The 15,473-nt window shown below is 33.0% G+C and overlaps 1 protein-coding gene across 17 annotated transcripts in view; it reads right to left on the bottom strand.

Moving 5' to 3' along the window:
- Nucleotides 1-2,182: 2,182 nt before the first annotated feature.
- LOC127731843 (double-stranded RNA-binding protein Staufen homolog) overlaps nucleotides 2,183-15,473 on the bottom strand; it is a 37,447-nt gene continuing 24,156 nt past the window's right edge. For 16 of the 17 annotated variants that reach the window (XM_052240692.1, XM_052240694.1, XM_052240693.1 and 13 more), the window contains 5 exons: nucleotides 12,136-12,199; nucleotides 10,024-10,140; nucleotides 8,066-8,187; nucleotides 6,246-6,406; nucleotides 2,183-5,231 (listed from right to left, as the gene is read on the bottom strand). In XM_052240692.1, the coding sequence (XP_052096652.1) occupies nucleotides 5,156-5,231; nucleotides 6,246-6,406; nucleotides 8,066-8,187; nucleotides 10,024-10,140; nucleotides 12,136-12,199 (540 nt within the window). In that variant the 3' untranslated portion in view covers nucleotides 2,183-5,155. Of the gene's footprint in view, nucleotides 5,232-6,226; nucleotides 6,407-8,065; nucleotides 8,188-10,023; nucleotides 10,141-12,135; nucleotides 12,200-15,473 lie in introns of all 17 variants that reach the window. The other variant, XM_052240698.1, reaches the window with a different exon arrangement.

The following is a 15,473-nucleotide window of genomic DNA, read 5'->3' as shown; positions in this document are numbered from 1 at the left end:
GAAAAAAAGAAAAAAAAAAGGAAAAAAAAAAAATCCCCCGCCCCAAATTTTTTGAACCCCCTTATGATTCATCACCCCCAAACTCAATCCCAGCCTTCCCTTTGTGGTATGGTACCTTGCAGTACAATTTCAGAGAGATCCATACACTTGAACACAAGTTATTGTCTGGAAACTAGAAAAATGTGTTTTTTGGCCCCTTTTTGGCCCCTAATTCCTAAATGTTTAGGGCAATTACCCCCAAACTCAAACCCAGCTTTCCCTTTGTGATATGGAACCTTGTAGTACAATTTCAGAAATATCCAAACACTTACACACAAGTTATTGTCATGAAACTAGAAAAATGCTTGTTTTTTGCCCCTTTTTTGGCCCCCAATTCCTAAAATTTTGAGGCAATTACCCCCAAAATCAATTACAGCCTTCCCTTAGTGATATGGAATCTTGTGGTACAATGTCAGAGAGATCCATACACTTACACACAAGTTATTGTCTGGAAGTTACAAAAGTGCTTATTTTTGGCCCCTTTTTGGCCCCTAATTCCTTAACTGTTGGTACCCTAACCCCCAAAATCAATCCCAACCTTCCTTTCGTGGTATTGAACCTTATGGTAAAATTTCATGGAGATTCATTAACTTAAACTAAAGTTAGAGTGAGAAAACCAATGTGTCTTCGGACGACGCCGGACAACGCCGCCGACGACGACGCCAACGTCATACCAATATACGACCAAAAAATTTTCAATTTTTGCGGTCGTATAAAAATCAGTTGGAAAGGGCTTAACTCATCAGATCGATACAAAGCAGAAAAAAACATCTAACAAAAAACAAAGCGGAAGTGGCAGAGTATTTATACATCCATAACAACAAAAAAGACACAAAGTACAGATCTAAGAGTACCCACAGCTACTAACAGCTAGTTCAAAGGCATGTATCATGTATCTAAGACTTAAAATCGAAAATATTTCATCAGGATTCCAGGTTATCAATCACTACACACCCAACATCCAATGGATTTAGTGTAAAAAACGTCATTAACAGTCAGAGAAAAACATGACCTTGTGCAATGCCAAAATATAGGTATCAACAGATTGTAGTATCGTGAAAGTACATATGTGTATAACAATAATATAAAAGGCCCCGACATGAAAAATGTGAAACAATTCAATTGAGTAACCTATAAACGGCCTAATTTACAACAGCAATTTACGAAAAACACATATGACAGACATGAACCAACGACAACCATATGAGACAACCACTTAATTACAGGCTTGGGATAGGTACATATAGAATGTGATGGGGTTAATAGATATAAGAAGATGAGGTATGAGTGCCAATGAGACAACTCTCCATCCAAGTCACAATTTATAAAATTAAACCTTTATAGGTCAAAGTACGGCCTTCAACATGTTTGAAGGCGCTAACCCTCTTCGAACTTTGGACAGTGGTATAACAGTTCAATATAAGAATAAACTATAAAAATCAAGTACTTAATTAAAGTATGTTTTTCAGGCGATCTATTAAACACACAGATGACTTTTACTATCGATGTTGCCACGAATTCTAATATTCTCTTCAAAAATCAAAGGCATTACCTTCGGAAAGTCGATAAGAGAGCTATCTTAACTCACAGTCGTAAGTGTATGCTAAGACAGCCGTAAAATTGTTAAGAGTAATAAATAAGGGGATTGGAGATACGCTCTTAGCGCTATCGTAACGTTCTCGTAAAGTGTTCGTAAGTTTTCTCTTAAATGAAACTTAAGATAGGTTTTCATGATACTGGCCCATGGTCTCCTACCCTCTGAAATATAAAGCTAAATACAAATTGTTTATGCTGCCTCCAGATTGTAATTCCTATGTCTTGTATTCTGTGACTTTTGCTTTTGCGAGGGGAAAATAAAAAATTGAGCTGGCAAATAAAACTTATGAATACAGGTATAATTCCCGGTCTAAATCATTGTAAAATATAGAAGTGTTTCATTGGATTGCAGTCTGATTGACATGTACCTAATATTCATATACAAAACTAAATATTTAGACAATGAATGCCCTCATCAACACCATTTCAAAACATGTAGACAACCAATGCTCTTATCAAGATATTTGTTATATCAACTTGTCAAATCTGCACTTGTTTTTTTAATAGGCTTGTCTGTTTCAATCTTACATATAAAACTCAACACAACTTTCACTTTTTTATGTTTTTTTTATAATTTTTTTTCATTTTCACAAATAAGATTATTAGCAGTGGGTTCTTCCTCGCAAGTTTAAGAAATACAAATAATAAAGTTACAATACAAAAACCCACTTAATGAGAAAATCAAACCACGTTTCCCCTACCCCCAATCTATCCAATTAACAAACCAACTTTTCAACAAAAGAATATAATTTGACGTCAAAATTTTTCACAGCCGTAATTTAACATATCAATACACGCGTACGTGCAGAAGTCATGTGACTTGCCCCTGTTTAAAATAAATATCGTATGATTGACAAGGGTGGTAACTCTTTAACAAACTATATAATTGACGGCCACTTGTATGTCATACAATCTTTACTTAAACAGGAACAAGAACTGGTGAATAAGTTGGTTTGTAATGTATGATTATTTCCTTCTCAAATGATTTAAATTAGCACAATGATAACTAACATACATCAACAAGTGGTCATGTGATAAGGAAATACCTAAGATCACATGATTTCTTAAAATAGGAATTGTGGTCATGTGACAAGGAAATACCTAAGATCAAATGATTTCTTAAAATAGGAATAGTGGTCATGTGACAAGGAAATACCTAACATCACATGATTTCTTAAAATAGGAATAGTGGTCATGTGACAAGGAAATACCAAAGATCACATGATTTCTATAAATAGGAATATGTGTAAGAAGGTGCTGTAAGTCACTAATGCTTTTGGTAATTTTCAAGTGTATAAAACATTCCAATATAAAGTTAATTCATACAAACTTATTCCAAGAGATCATTTGACTAATAAATTAATTGTAATTTTGACATGGTTGGATTTCCTCAGAAAAATGCAACAAAATAACTGACAATTTCCATGGAGACATTCTTCAAATTATAAAACAATCAGGTCAATAATTAACATTTTTGAACAGTAAAATATTCAGGATTTTTAAACTAGAGATAAAGTGTTAACTCCCTTAGGTGTTATGTTACTAGGAATATTCAAATATAAAAGTGGAATAACTTGCATCTTCACAAATATTTTACAATTCTAAAAAAAAAGTTAAATTTCAATTTATGATTGTAATGACACGATGCCATAATTTTGGTTTTTGCTGATTTGAAAATGTCACCTCAGCAAAAAACTGTAAGGGCAGTTCTATCAAAACAAACATGTTACCTAGAGAAGGCACTTTGAAAATGGAGTAACCATATATAGAGGAAAAATTTAGAATTTGTTCTACACTTTCACTGTACAAAAAAGCTCATCCATAGTTAAAGATTTTAAAGTGCCTTCCCTGGGTCCCATGTATGATTTTGAAGTGCCTTCCCTGGGTCCCATGTGTGTTTGTATAGAACAGCCATAATTGTTAATTTGAAGACGTCTCCTATATGCCATACAGTTTATACTAAAAAGATATATTATGATTATACATGAAGACAACATTTCAAAGTTGATGTAAAGAAAAAAAATCACAAAGACATGAATACTTATTATTTTGATACAAATGTACTAAGAATGCTATAGTCAAGAGCAAAAAATACAAAAAACTTTCTGGAATATGTTACAAATTCATCCTTCAATTCATTAAATGTTACAATATAAAAATTCTTTTCTCTACATTTTATACTTTTTGCTGCATTCATTTTGACTTTTTCTGTAAAATTATATTTTCTTTTTTAAGAGTTCATTAATTTATAGTTCGTCTTTATCCAATGAACACATGAAAGTTACAAAAAAAAAATTTCAAAGTGCTTGGTTTTTTTTTTAACTTCCCATAACTATTCACAGTTCACTTTCTAAAATGACTTACAAAAGGAGTACTAAAGCCCTTTTACGGCTGGAATACAGTTTTGAGAAAGTCCATATATACACATGTTATTTCATGTTCCCTTTTCTATTTAATACCTGTTGACAAACACATCGAATATATTGCAAACAAAATAAATCAGTGTGTTTTAACTATAACAATATTTTCCTATATTATACATGAATTTGTACATTTACATTCTACAAAGAATCAAAAGTGTATTCCTTAAATTTCAGAAACATATTTTTAATGAAATGAACTTCCCAAAAAAAATCCACTTCTAATAAAAATGGACTTCATCAAGAAAGACCTTTCCGAATAAAAATTACAATTTCCAAAATATTTTCAATTTATAACAACCCATAGAAGGACATTTAAACTACAAGAGTTATTGGACTTGTTGCCTAGTTACATAAAACATTGTTGTCTTCACATGTATTCATTACAGAGTTCCCACCCAAACTTTGAAGAAAATATTCATCACAACAATTTCAAGAGTTACCCAAAATATTTGATTTTCTGTTCAATTTATTAAGATCTAAACCAATAAATACCTTCCCTGTAATCTGAGATCGTTAAAAAATCTAAACTCATTAACGACAGGGAGAACTATTGATCATAATGTTGGCCATCTTTGTCAACAAATTAAATTAATATCTAAGAAGGTAGACCTAGGTTTATAAGGGGCACAACTCTTTAAAATCTCTTTTAAGTTTGTAGCATCTATTATCATACATATATTTTAAGCTTCTATGTAACACAGATTATTCTTATTCTGTATCACACAAATGCTTAAAATACCATTGTCGAAACTGCCTACTACAAACACATGACTGATGTAAAGAGTTATCTCCATTGACTTAAAACAGTAGAAAATAGAGAACGTTAGGGACCAGTTTTTGCACATAAATGCTAGGGCTGTAAATGGTATGATAAAAATTTACAAAGAGAAAAAAAAAGGAAAATGCTCTCTTATGCAACAACTGGTTCCAACATGTAAAATTCCACTAACAGTTACCAGTAAATCAACAATCATAATTTGCAGTCATTTTTCAAAGTCTATAATAAAGCAGTAAAACATCAATCTTGAACAAATTGTGAAGATTAAAATTAGCATTGTTATTCTTCAAATTGGGTAGGTCAAAGGTCATCAATGTGTCTACATCGGGCCAACCCGACCAGGGGCACCACCGAGTGTTGAGTTGGTAAGTTGATCACTGGTCTTCATATGTGGGCTGAAATATAAAACTCATGTTATATACAAACGGTGAACTGTTAGGCAGAATATTTTCACAAATAAAAATTCATCACACATTTACACTTTCAATTATTCTGGATTATTGAGATAAGGGGGGTATAAATACTTGATTTTGTTCTATTGGCAAATTCTGACCAAATATGTGAGTTAAGTTCCAATTGCTGTAAGGTTTGTTGTGATAAACTGGAAACCCCATTTCTCAATAATTTCAGTTTATTTCTTGTAGTCATGACCTTGACTTTGCAAGCAATCTCAAAATCAGTAGGGATTCTCTTCTCATTATGTGACCATGTATTCATGTAAGGTTCTGGAGTCATTATCTGGAATCAATTATTTCAGTCTATTATTTGTATCTATGACCTTGACCTAGGAGACAGTGTGTTAATAAATATGAATAGGAATCTGCAACTCATCATATCTGACTATGTATTTAAGTTTGTTTCATATCAAATGTAAGGTTTTAAGATAGATAAATCCAGAAATTCCTTTCCATGACTAATTTCAGTCTTTTTTTAGTAGCTGACCTTGACCTTTGAGGTAGTTACCACAAAAATTACTAGGAATCTTCCTCTCATTATATGTAACATATTACCAAGTAAGGTTGTAATATGATATAAAGTATTTGATTTATCATTAGGAAACCAAGCTGACTGACCAATGGGTAAAAAACTATCGCGGCTATTTTGTTACAATGGTAACTGTAAATTCAGATTTTTTCTGCAATTTTTAAAGAATGAACAAAAATGTGAGTTTAATTATTGCTATTTTAGGAAAAGCTACATACAGTTATATGTACCAGATATCATATAAAGTTCTTATTATTGCGAGTAGTATTATTTTTATTGATAAAAACCTTGCAATAATTTCTGAATTTACAGTATATAAATTTTAAGTAGCAGTATAATATATCAATTATAACATCATTCAAACACAGACATAATTTAGATGTACAAACATTGAAAATATAATTACTTTTGACTGTATGTCTTACCCGTCTCCTGTCATTTTTATTTCTTCCCTGCCAAGCTCAGCCAAGAATTTGAGAGCCTCCAATGCTGCAGCATCTTTAGCATAATCTGAGTTTGGGCCTGTACCGTGGAACATCTGATGAGGATTTGTAAGCAAAGTCACTCGACATAAAATCTCTGTGTTCTGGAAAAACGAGTATTAAATTAATATATTGAAGACCCATTGGTGGCCTTCAGCTGTTGTCTGCTCTTTGGTCGGGTTGTTGTCTCTTTGACATAATTCCCCATTTCCATTCTCAATTTTATAACATTTATTGCATTTATCATGATCATGACTTATTACACCATATTAATGAAAATAATCATGACAATAATTGTATCTTTAATGTTTTTGTCTTCTGCATGTTGTGTTTATTGTATCTATAGTAACTATGAGCTAGTTTGCAGTGTGTATCATCTAACATCTCTTTAACAACAAGAGGTGAAAGCTGTATACCTACCTTGCCTGTGAATTCATTCTTTAACAACAAGAGGTGAAAGCTGTATACCTACCTTGCCTGCAAATTCATCAAATTTGATTTCCTTTTAACAAGAGGTGAAAGCTGTATATCTACCTTGCCTGTGAATTCATTCTTTAACAACAAGAGGTGAAAGCTGTATACCTACCTTGCCTGCAAATTCATCAAATTTGATTTCCTTTTAACAAGAGGTGAAAGCTGTATATCTACCTTGCCTGCAAGTTCATCAAATTTGATTTTCTTTTAACAAGAGGTGAAAGCTGTATATCTACCTTGCCTGCGAATTCATCAAATTTGATTTTCTTTTAACAAGAGGTGAAAGCTGTATATCTACCTTGCCTGCGAATTCATCAAATTTGATTTTCTTTAACAAGAGGTGAAAGCTGTATATCTACCTTGCCTGCAAATTCATCAAATTTGATTTTCTTTTAACAAGAGGTGAAAGCTGTATATCTACCTTGCCTGCGAATTCATCAAATTTGATTTTCTTTTAACAAGAGGTGAAAGCTGTATATCTACCTTGCCTGCGAATTCATCAAATTTGATTTTCTTTTAACAAGAGGTGAAAGCTGTATATCTACCTTGCCTGCAAATTCATCAAATTTGATTTTCTTTTAACAAGAGGTGAAAGCTGTATATCTACCTTGCCTGCAAATTCATCAAATTTGATTTTCTTTTAACAAGAGGTGAAAGCTGTATATCTACCTTGCCTGCAAATTCATCAAATTTGATTTTCTTTTAACAAGAGGTGAAAGCTGTATATCTACCTTGCCTGCAAATTCATCAAATTTGATTTTCTTTTAACAAGAGGTGAAAGCTGTATATCTACCTTGCCTGCGAATTCATCAAATTTGATTTTCTTTTAACAAGAGGTGAAAGCTGTATTTCTACCTGGCCTGCGAATTCATCAAATTTGATTTTCTTTTAACAAGAGGTGAAAGCTGTATATCTACCTTGCCTGCAAATTCATCAAATTTGATTTTCTTTTAACAAGAGGTGAAAGCTGTATATCTACCTTGCCTGCAAATTCATCAAATTTGATTTTCTTTTAACAAGAGGTGGAAGCTGTATATCTACCTTGCCTGCGAATTCATCAAATTTGATTTTCTTTTAACAAGAGGTGAAAGCTGTATATCTAACTTGCCTGCGAATTCATCAAATTTGATTTTCTTTTAACAAGAGGTGAAAGCTGTATATCTACCTTGCCTGCAAATTCATCAAATTTGATTTTCTTTTAACAAGAGGTGAAAGCTGTATATCTACCTTGCCTGCGAATTCATCAAATTTGATTTTCTTTTAACAAGAGGTAAAAGCTGTATACCTACCTTGCCTGCAAATTCATCAAATTTAATTTCTAGTTTACTTTTAGTAGCAATATCTCTCAGTTGTAATTCTGGTCTCATGTGTCCTGCACCAAATACTAAAGGTTCTGTCATTGGTGGTTGAGCTACAAAGGAAAACTCACATGGTAAAATATTGCAGGTCACTCTTTTTAAACTTTCTTTTTATTATTTTTTTTTTACTAATACAATAATTACAAATTAATTATAATTGAAAGTTCCCTTTATGATTTTTCCAAATAAACAGTAAAACTTGACATTTTATGTTTAGACTGAAAAAAAATCTGAAATAATCTATGCCTGTACTTGTGTATTTCTTGTGGGACTTCTCCTGAAGCAAGACTTTGACCTTGGGATAGTTTCTAAAGATGTATCCTGTGAGGCATTGTATTCCCACTTATCTTGTTTAGATATATCCACTATAAATTCTTAACAAAATTTAAAAGTATGGCCAATATGGCCAGTAAGAGCGTAAATTTACTGGCCCAATTCAAATAAAATTTGCCCTAATAATACTATCTAAGTGAAAATATAGTCAAATGTAATGGCCAATGGGGCCAGTAGTCTTTATGTTCAACTGACCCTATTGAAATTCCACTGGCCTTGGGCCAGCGGGCCAGTGCTTAAGTCGACCCCTGAATTCAGGTGGTGTTGAGAAACAACTAATCAATCATTTAATCTGTAACAATAGTCAGGAGCCTGTAGTTCAGTGGTTGTAACAATAGTCAAGAGCCTATAGTTCAGTGGTTGTAACAATAGTCAGGAGCCTGTAGTTCAGTGGTTGTAACAATAGTCAAGAGCCTGTAATTCAGTGGTTGTCATTGGTTCATGTCTGTAACAATAGTCAGGAGCCTGTAGTTCAGTGATTGTCATTGGTTCATGTCTGTAACAATAGTCAGGAGCTTGTAGTTCAGTGGTTGTCATTGGTTCATGTCTGTAACAATAGTCAGGAGCTGTAGTTCAGTGATTGTCATTGGTTCATGTCTGTAACAATAGTCAGGAGCCTGTAGTTCAGTGGTTGTCATTGGTTCATGTCTGTAACAATAGTCAGGAGCCTGTAGTTCAGTGGTTGTCATTGGTTCATGTCTGTAACAATAGTCAGGAGCCTGTAGTTCAGTGGTTGTCATTGGTTCATGTCTGTAACAATAGTCAGGAGCCTGTAGTTCAGTGGTTGTCATTGGTTCATGTCTGCAACAATAGTCAGGAGCCTGTAGTTCAGTGGTTGTCATTGGTTCATGTCTGTAACAATAGTCAGGAGCTTGTAGTTCAGTGGTTGTCATTGGTTCATGTCTGTAACAATAGTCAGGAGCTTGTAGTTCAGTGGTTGCCATTGGTTCATGTCTGTAACAATAGTCAGGAGCCTGTAGTTCAGTGGTTGTCATTGGTTCATGTCTGTAACAATAGTCAGGAGCCTGTAGTTCAGTGGTTGTCATTGGTTCATGTCTGTAACAATAGTCAGGAGCCTGTAGTTCAGTGGTTGTCATTGGTTCATGTCTGTCATACTTGTTTTTTCGTAAATTGTTTTGATATAAATTAGGCTGATAGTTTTCTCAATTGAATTGTTCCATATTTTGTATGCTGAGGCCTTTTATAGGGGACTATAAGGTATGGTTTTTTCTCATTGTTGAAGGCTGTATGGTTGCCTATAATTGCTTACACCCACTTCATATGAACTCTGGTGTATAGTTGTCTCATTGGCAATCATACCTCATCTCCTTATATTTATACTATAATATTCATGTAGATTTCTATGCAAAAATTAAAGTGCAATATTATATCTAGTTTTCCTTTATACAGTTATCTTAAATGTAGAGCATTTCAGACGAGATGAAAACATTGCATTCTATACTTTCTCCTTGCAATATGATAAATTGTTAGGGACAATGTTCCTCAATATAAGTGCAATCCCCCTATAGTATAAAATTGTGAAAATTTATAAATACCTTGATACATATTTTGAGTTCCGGACGTATAATTAGAATCTCTCAGTAGCAAAAGTCCTGGCATTAACTGTCGTCCACTTTTACCGTTAGCTATTTCTCCTGGACCAGTGCTGCTTACTGTAAAACAAAAGTTTAATCAGAATCTCTCATTAGTAATAGTCCTGGCATTAACTGTCATCCTCTTTTACCGTTAGCTTTTTTCTCCTGGACCAGCACTGCTTACTGTAAAATAAATGGGGAATGTGTCCATGGGACACAGATGATGCCCTCGCTTGCATATCATATAAAGTTATAATGGGACATAACTGAAAAACGGTAAAAGTGACACTACCCAAATTTGTACTTGATCTGAGTTTTGTGGTAATAAGTATTGTGTATAAGTTTCATAACATTTGGTTGAAGCAAACTTAAGTTAGAGAACAGAAACGAATAATTCAGCAATTTTTCCATTTGTAAAGGGGCATAACTCTAGAACAGTAAAAGTGATACCATCAAAATTCAAACTTGATCTGTATTTTGTGGTAATAAGCATTGTGTATAAGTTTCATAACATTTGGTTGAGGCTAACTTAAGTTAGAGAACGGAAACAAAACATTTTTCCAATTATAAAGGGACATAACTCTAGAACGGTTAAAGTGACACCACCAAAATTCAAACTTGATCTGTATTTTGTAAGTTTCATAACATTGGTTGAGGCAAACTAAATTAAGAGAAGGGAAACCAACTTTGGGACGTACGGATGGACGGACAATGGTAAAACTTAATTCCCCCTCCGCTAGGGCGGGGGCATAACAAAAGAATTAGAATCTCTAAGTAGCAATAGTCCTGGCATTAATTGTCATCCACTTTTCCTATTAGCTATTTCTCCTGGACCTGCGCTGTTAATATAAATATAAGTTTATCTTGAAACAAACACTTTCATAATAGAGTTTCAAAATCCTTAATTACATGTAGATTTCTGATTGGTTGTAGTTAAACCTTTAATGTTTTAGAACTAACAATTTATGCTCAACTATTTGTTCATAAATAAACTAAAAGAAAGTACTTAGAAACTGATGCCTGTCTCACTTTAGACTTTACTAGAATAGAAAGACAAATTCTTTATTTGGCAATCATGGACCCATTGGTAGTAAAATTTCATACATTGATTTTTTTCCTATGAAAATAAAATAATCAATAAAATACCAATGGCAATAACTCAAAAAGGAGAAATACTAAAATCGTGAAAATTGAACTTGACCTTCATTTAGTCACAGGAAACAACATATCTAAATATGAAAAAAAATCATCACAGCGTTTTCATGTTATTGAAGAGACACTGTTTGGCAGTCACCCTCCCGCCGTACAACCCCAAAGCAATAACCAATATTTCCTTTGAAAATCCGGTTAAAAATACAGTATTATAGCATAATGAATAGTCAAAGAGAAAATGTTAATAGGGGAGACAATCATTCAATATTATCAGGATTACTTCCCTTTAAACAGTATTTTGATAAAATCTCCAGATCTTTTGTTCTTCAGAATTGGAAAAAAAAAAAACTTATTCAAACTGAGGGTAATTCCCAACCAAATAAAAAATACACCTAGACAACTTGCAGATAATAAGTACAACAGACATTAAACTATGATGGTTATTGGTTGTTTACAAAACATCCTTCATACGATTTTGTGGATATAGGTGAACCTTAAATCCCCAATTCACGAAAATTGGTACCCACGATAATAAATAAATCCACAGTACACAGGTTCTCATATTTTACACGTACACATGTTCTGTTATTTTACATGTACACATGTTCTGTTATTTTACATGTACACATGTTCTGTTATTTTACAAGTACACATGTTCTGTTATTTTACATGTACACATGTTCTGTTTTACATGTACACATTCTGTTATTTTACATGTACACATGTTCTGTTATTTTACATGTACACATGTTCTGTTTTACATGTACACATGTTCTGTTATTTTACATGTACACATGTTCTGTTTTACATGTACACATGTTCTGTTATTTTACATGTACACATGTTCTGTTTTACATGTACACATGTTCTGTTTTACATGTTCTGTTTTAAATCTCATTCACTTTCTTATTGTAGTCTTACCTGGAGTGGCAGGCTCTGGCTTTTCTTGGAAGGTAACTTTCTTTTCTGCTGATCCTGTTGTTTGCTGTAATAGAAAAAATGAAAAATAACAAGCATTCTGTGAGTATTGCATGGCAATACATAGTCAGTCCCCTACCGGTTAAAAATTCATTGTATTGGAACAAAATTCTAACTTGATCTATAACTTGTCATGTAGTAAACTGCATAAAAATATCAAGTCAAAATATTCAAGCATGAAAAAAACTGTTGAAAACTGATTATTTAAGTGAATTTTCTATGTCCAAAGACCATAACTCTGCACAAAATCATCATACCGGAACAAATTTCCAACTTGATCTGTAACTAGTCATGATAAAACTATATACTAATTATCAAATCAATATCTTTAAGAATGACAAACAAACCTACCACTAAATTCTTCAAACAATTTACCAAAGAAAAGGAAAAAAATCCAAAATGTCATTTTTAAAAAATTAGTTATTTCCCTTTGAACAAAAATCTACTAATTAATAAGTATTTCATCAAAAATTTAATTCTAGGGAAAGGGCTTTAACTGAAAAAAGAGAAAAGCTAAAATCGTGAAAATTGAACTTGACCTGTAACTTGTCATGATAAAACAATAAACCAAATATCAAATCAATATCTTCAAGCACGAAGAAAAAAAGTCTGGAAAACTGATTTGCCGGACTGACAGATGGAGAGACAGACGGAAAGACAGACGGAGTGCAAACCTAAAATCCCCTTCGACTTTGTCGATAGGGGACTAAAAAACAAGAATGTGTCCATAGTACATGGATGTCCAACTCGCACTATCATATTCTATGTTCAGTGGACCATGAAATTGGGGTCAAAACTCTAATTTGGCATTAAAATTAGAAAGATCATATCATACGGAACATGTGTACTAAGTTTCAAGTTGATTGGTCTTCAACTTCATCAAAAAGTACCTTGACCAAAAACTTTAACCTGAAACGGGACAGATGGACGAACAGATGGATGGACAGACGGACGCACAGACCGAAAAACATAATGCCCCTCTACTATCGTAGGTGGGCCATAAAAACTGTATCAAAATAGAGGCTAAGAATACTAAAGAGATATTCAAACTTATAAGTCGATGCCATATCAATTATTATTTATGGCAAGTAATGATGATTTAGAATTAGAGGGGAAATTAAGAATATGTAAATTTTAAAAACAATGAAAAACTAGTTTAAGCTATAGAATAAAAACTTCTAGCGTTTCCATCAGTCTAATAAGATTGTAGCCCTACAAAATACTCTCTTTATAAATAAATTATGGTATGATAGTTTTAAGATGTGTAAGGCCATATCTTTCAGGCCAGTCCCAATCCTGTATAATAAATAACTTAAGTTGGAGTTGTTGTATTGATGGTTTACCTTTTAGATCCTCTTAAGATAACCATATACTCTGTATACTAACCTCAGGTGTTGTAGTTGTTTACTTTGGAGTTGTTGTATTGATGGTTTACCTTGTAGATCCTCTTAAGATAACCATATACTCTGTATACCAGTGTTCTCCCCAGGATTTTTTTAAGGCGCAAAATTCAAGGGCGCGTTACTCTTTTTTTAGAGTGATCTGAAGCAATAAGTCATAAATCATGACATGCAATATGAATTATAATGCTTTGTGTTATGTGTTTAATAATGCAGAGTATTAATGAATTACAAGAATATATATATGAAATAAATTGATTTTAAACACAAAAGTTATTTATATTCAGTCAATTAAAGAAGTCAAAATATAAATATTCATCTCTACTCTCTGCTCCTTCTAGGGATATTGTTTTTAGATAGTGTTATTTTGTTGGACAGTCTGTTCCTCAACTTTGTCTTTATCCTCTTCAGGGTTAAAAATTAAACCCCCACTCACAATAACTTTTGCTTATACCCCCTTTAACATTTCTAAGCCATGAAAACTCAGTCAGCCACTTGTCATTGAAACCAGAAACATGGTGCTTGCTTTTATCAATTGCTAAAACTTGAGCTTGGTTGGGATTAGGAGAAGCAATGAAATCTGCTTATACTGACAGTGTAGACGGAGGTGACTATTCCCCTTTTCATTAGAAGTCATTGGTCTGAAAAAAACTTCTATACTTCCATCATCTACCTTTTACTTATAATTCACCCCTTTGTTATTTGCAGAGAACATGTTCATTCAGAATTAATAAAATCGAATATGGTTAAGATATTTGGTATACAACTTTTTAAAACAATTTTTTTTTATAAATGAACAGCTGACCAGTTTCCGTAGTTTCACATTACGCTTCCGTGCGTATTATTGTTTAATACTATCTTTGGCAGATAGATATAAACGAAATTTTACAAATTCGTTTAAGTTAAAACCATTGAAATTATTTACCAGTGACATTATACAGAAGCTGTGGCGATACTGTACCCGTTTTGATTGTCACATATTTCCCGACGCACGGATTCACGATCGATGTTCAATGATCATTTTATTTCTAAAAATATGACAGTTTCAGACGAATTTACCTTGCAAGCAACATTTTTTCATTTTCTATTAAAGTAAATCACTCCTCGTTATCTTTAATCAAACTTTATTTTAATTTTTTCAACTAATAATACTTTCATTCATAGTTTTCATCGTAAATTTTTTAGCAATGTGTATTCAAATTTATCATGTGTATTCAACACGTTCATTGGTCGTGTTTAAATAGATTCTTCTTCTTGACCAATGAAAAAATTCGTTATATAAATGGTCAAGTGATCACACACACGATGCGTAAAAACAATGTATTTGCGATCTATTTCTTCAATTTCTGCACTGAAGTTTTTAAAATTTTTTATTTTCTTCAAAAAATATCTATCTTCTTGATGATCACTTACGCTATTACCTGATAACATAGTCCGATAAGGCTGAGATAAGCGTGGCTCAGGTAAAACTAATTATCAGTTATTGCGTAACACTGACCGACCCATCAGCGGTGATCAGTTACTTGACAATTTTAACCAACATTTATAATGAAAATGTGAAAATTAACACGCTGCGGGATCAAGTATTAAGGGACAGCGGCCAATTAAGACGCTGCGGGATCTTCAAAAATATTATGAAGGCGCTGCGGTACCGCAGCGTCATATCGGCCTGGGGAGAACACTGTATACTAACCTCAGGTGTTGTAGCTGTTTACTTTAGAGTTGTTGTATTGATGGTTTACCTTGTAGATCCTCTTAAGATAACCCTATACTCTGTGTACTAACCTCAGGTGTTGTAGCTGTTTACTTTGGAGTTGTTGCATTGATGGTTTACCTTTTAGATCCTCTTTATATAACCCATATCTGTATACTAACCTCAAG

This window comes from Mytilus californianus, unplaced genomic scaffold (genome assembly GCF_021869535.1).
Source record: "Mytilus californianus isolate M0D057914Y unplaced genomic scaffold, xbMytCali1.0.p SCAF_21, whole genome shotgun sequence".
NCBI classification, from domain to species: Eukaryota; Metazoa; Mollusca; class Bivalvia; order Mytilida; family Mytilidae; genus Mytilus; species Mytilus californianus.
Note: the sequence above shows the minus strand (reverse complement) of the source record. Positions and strands in the feature narration are given on the sequence as shown.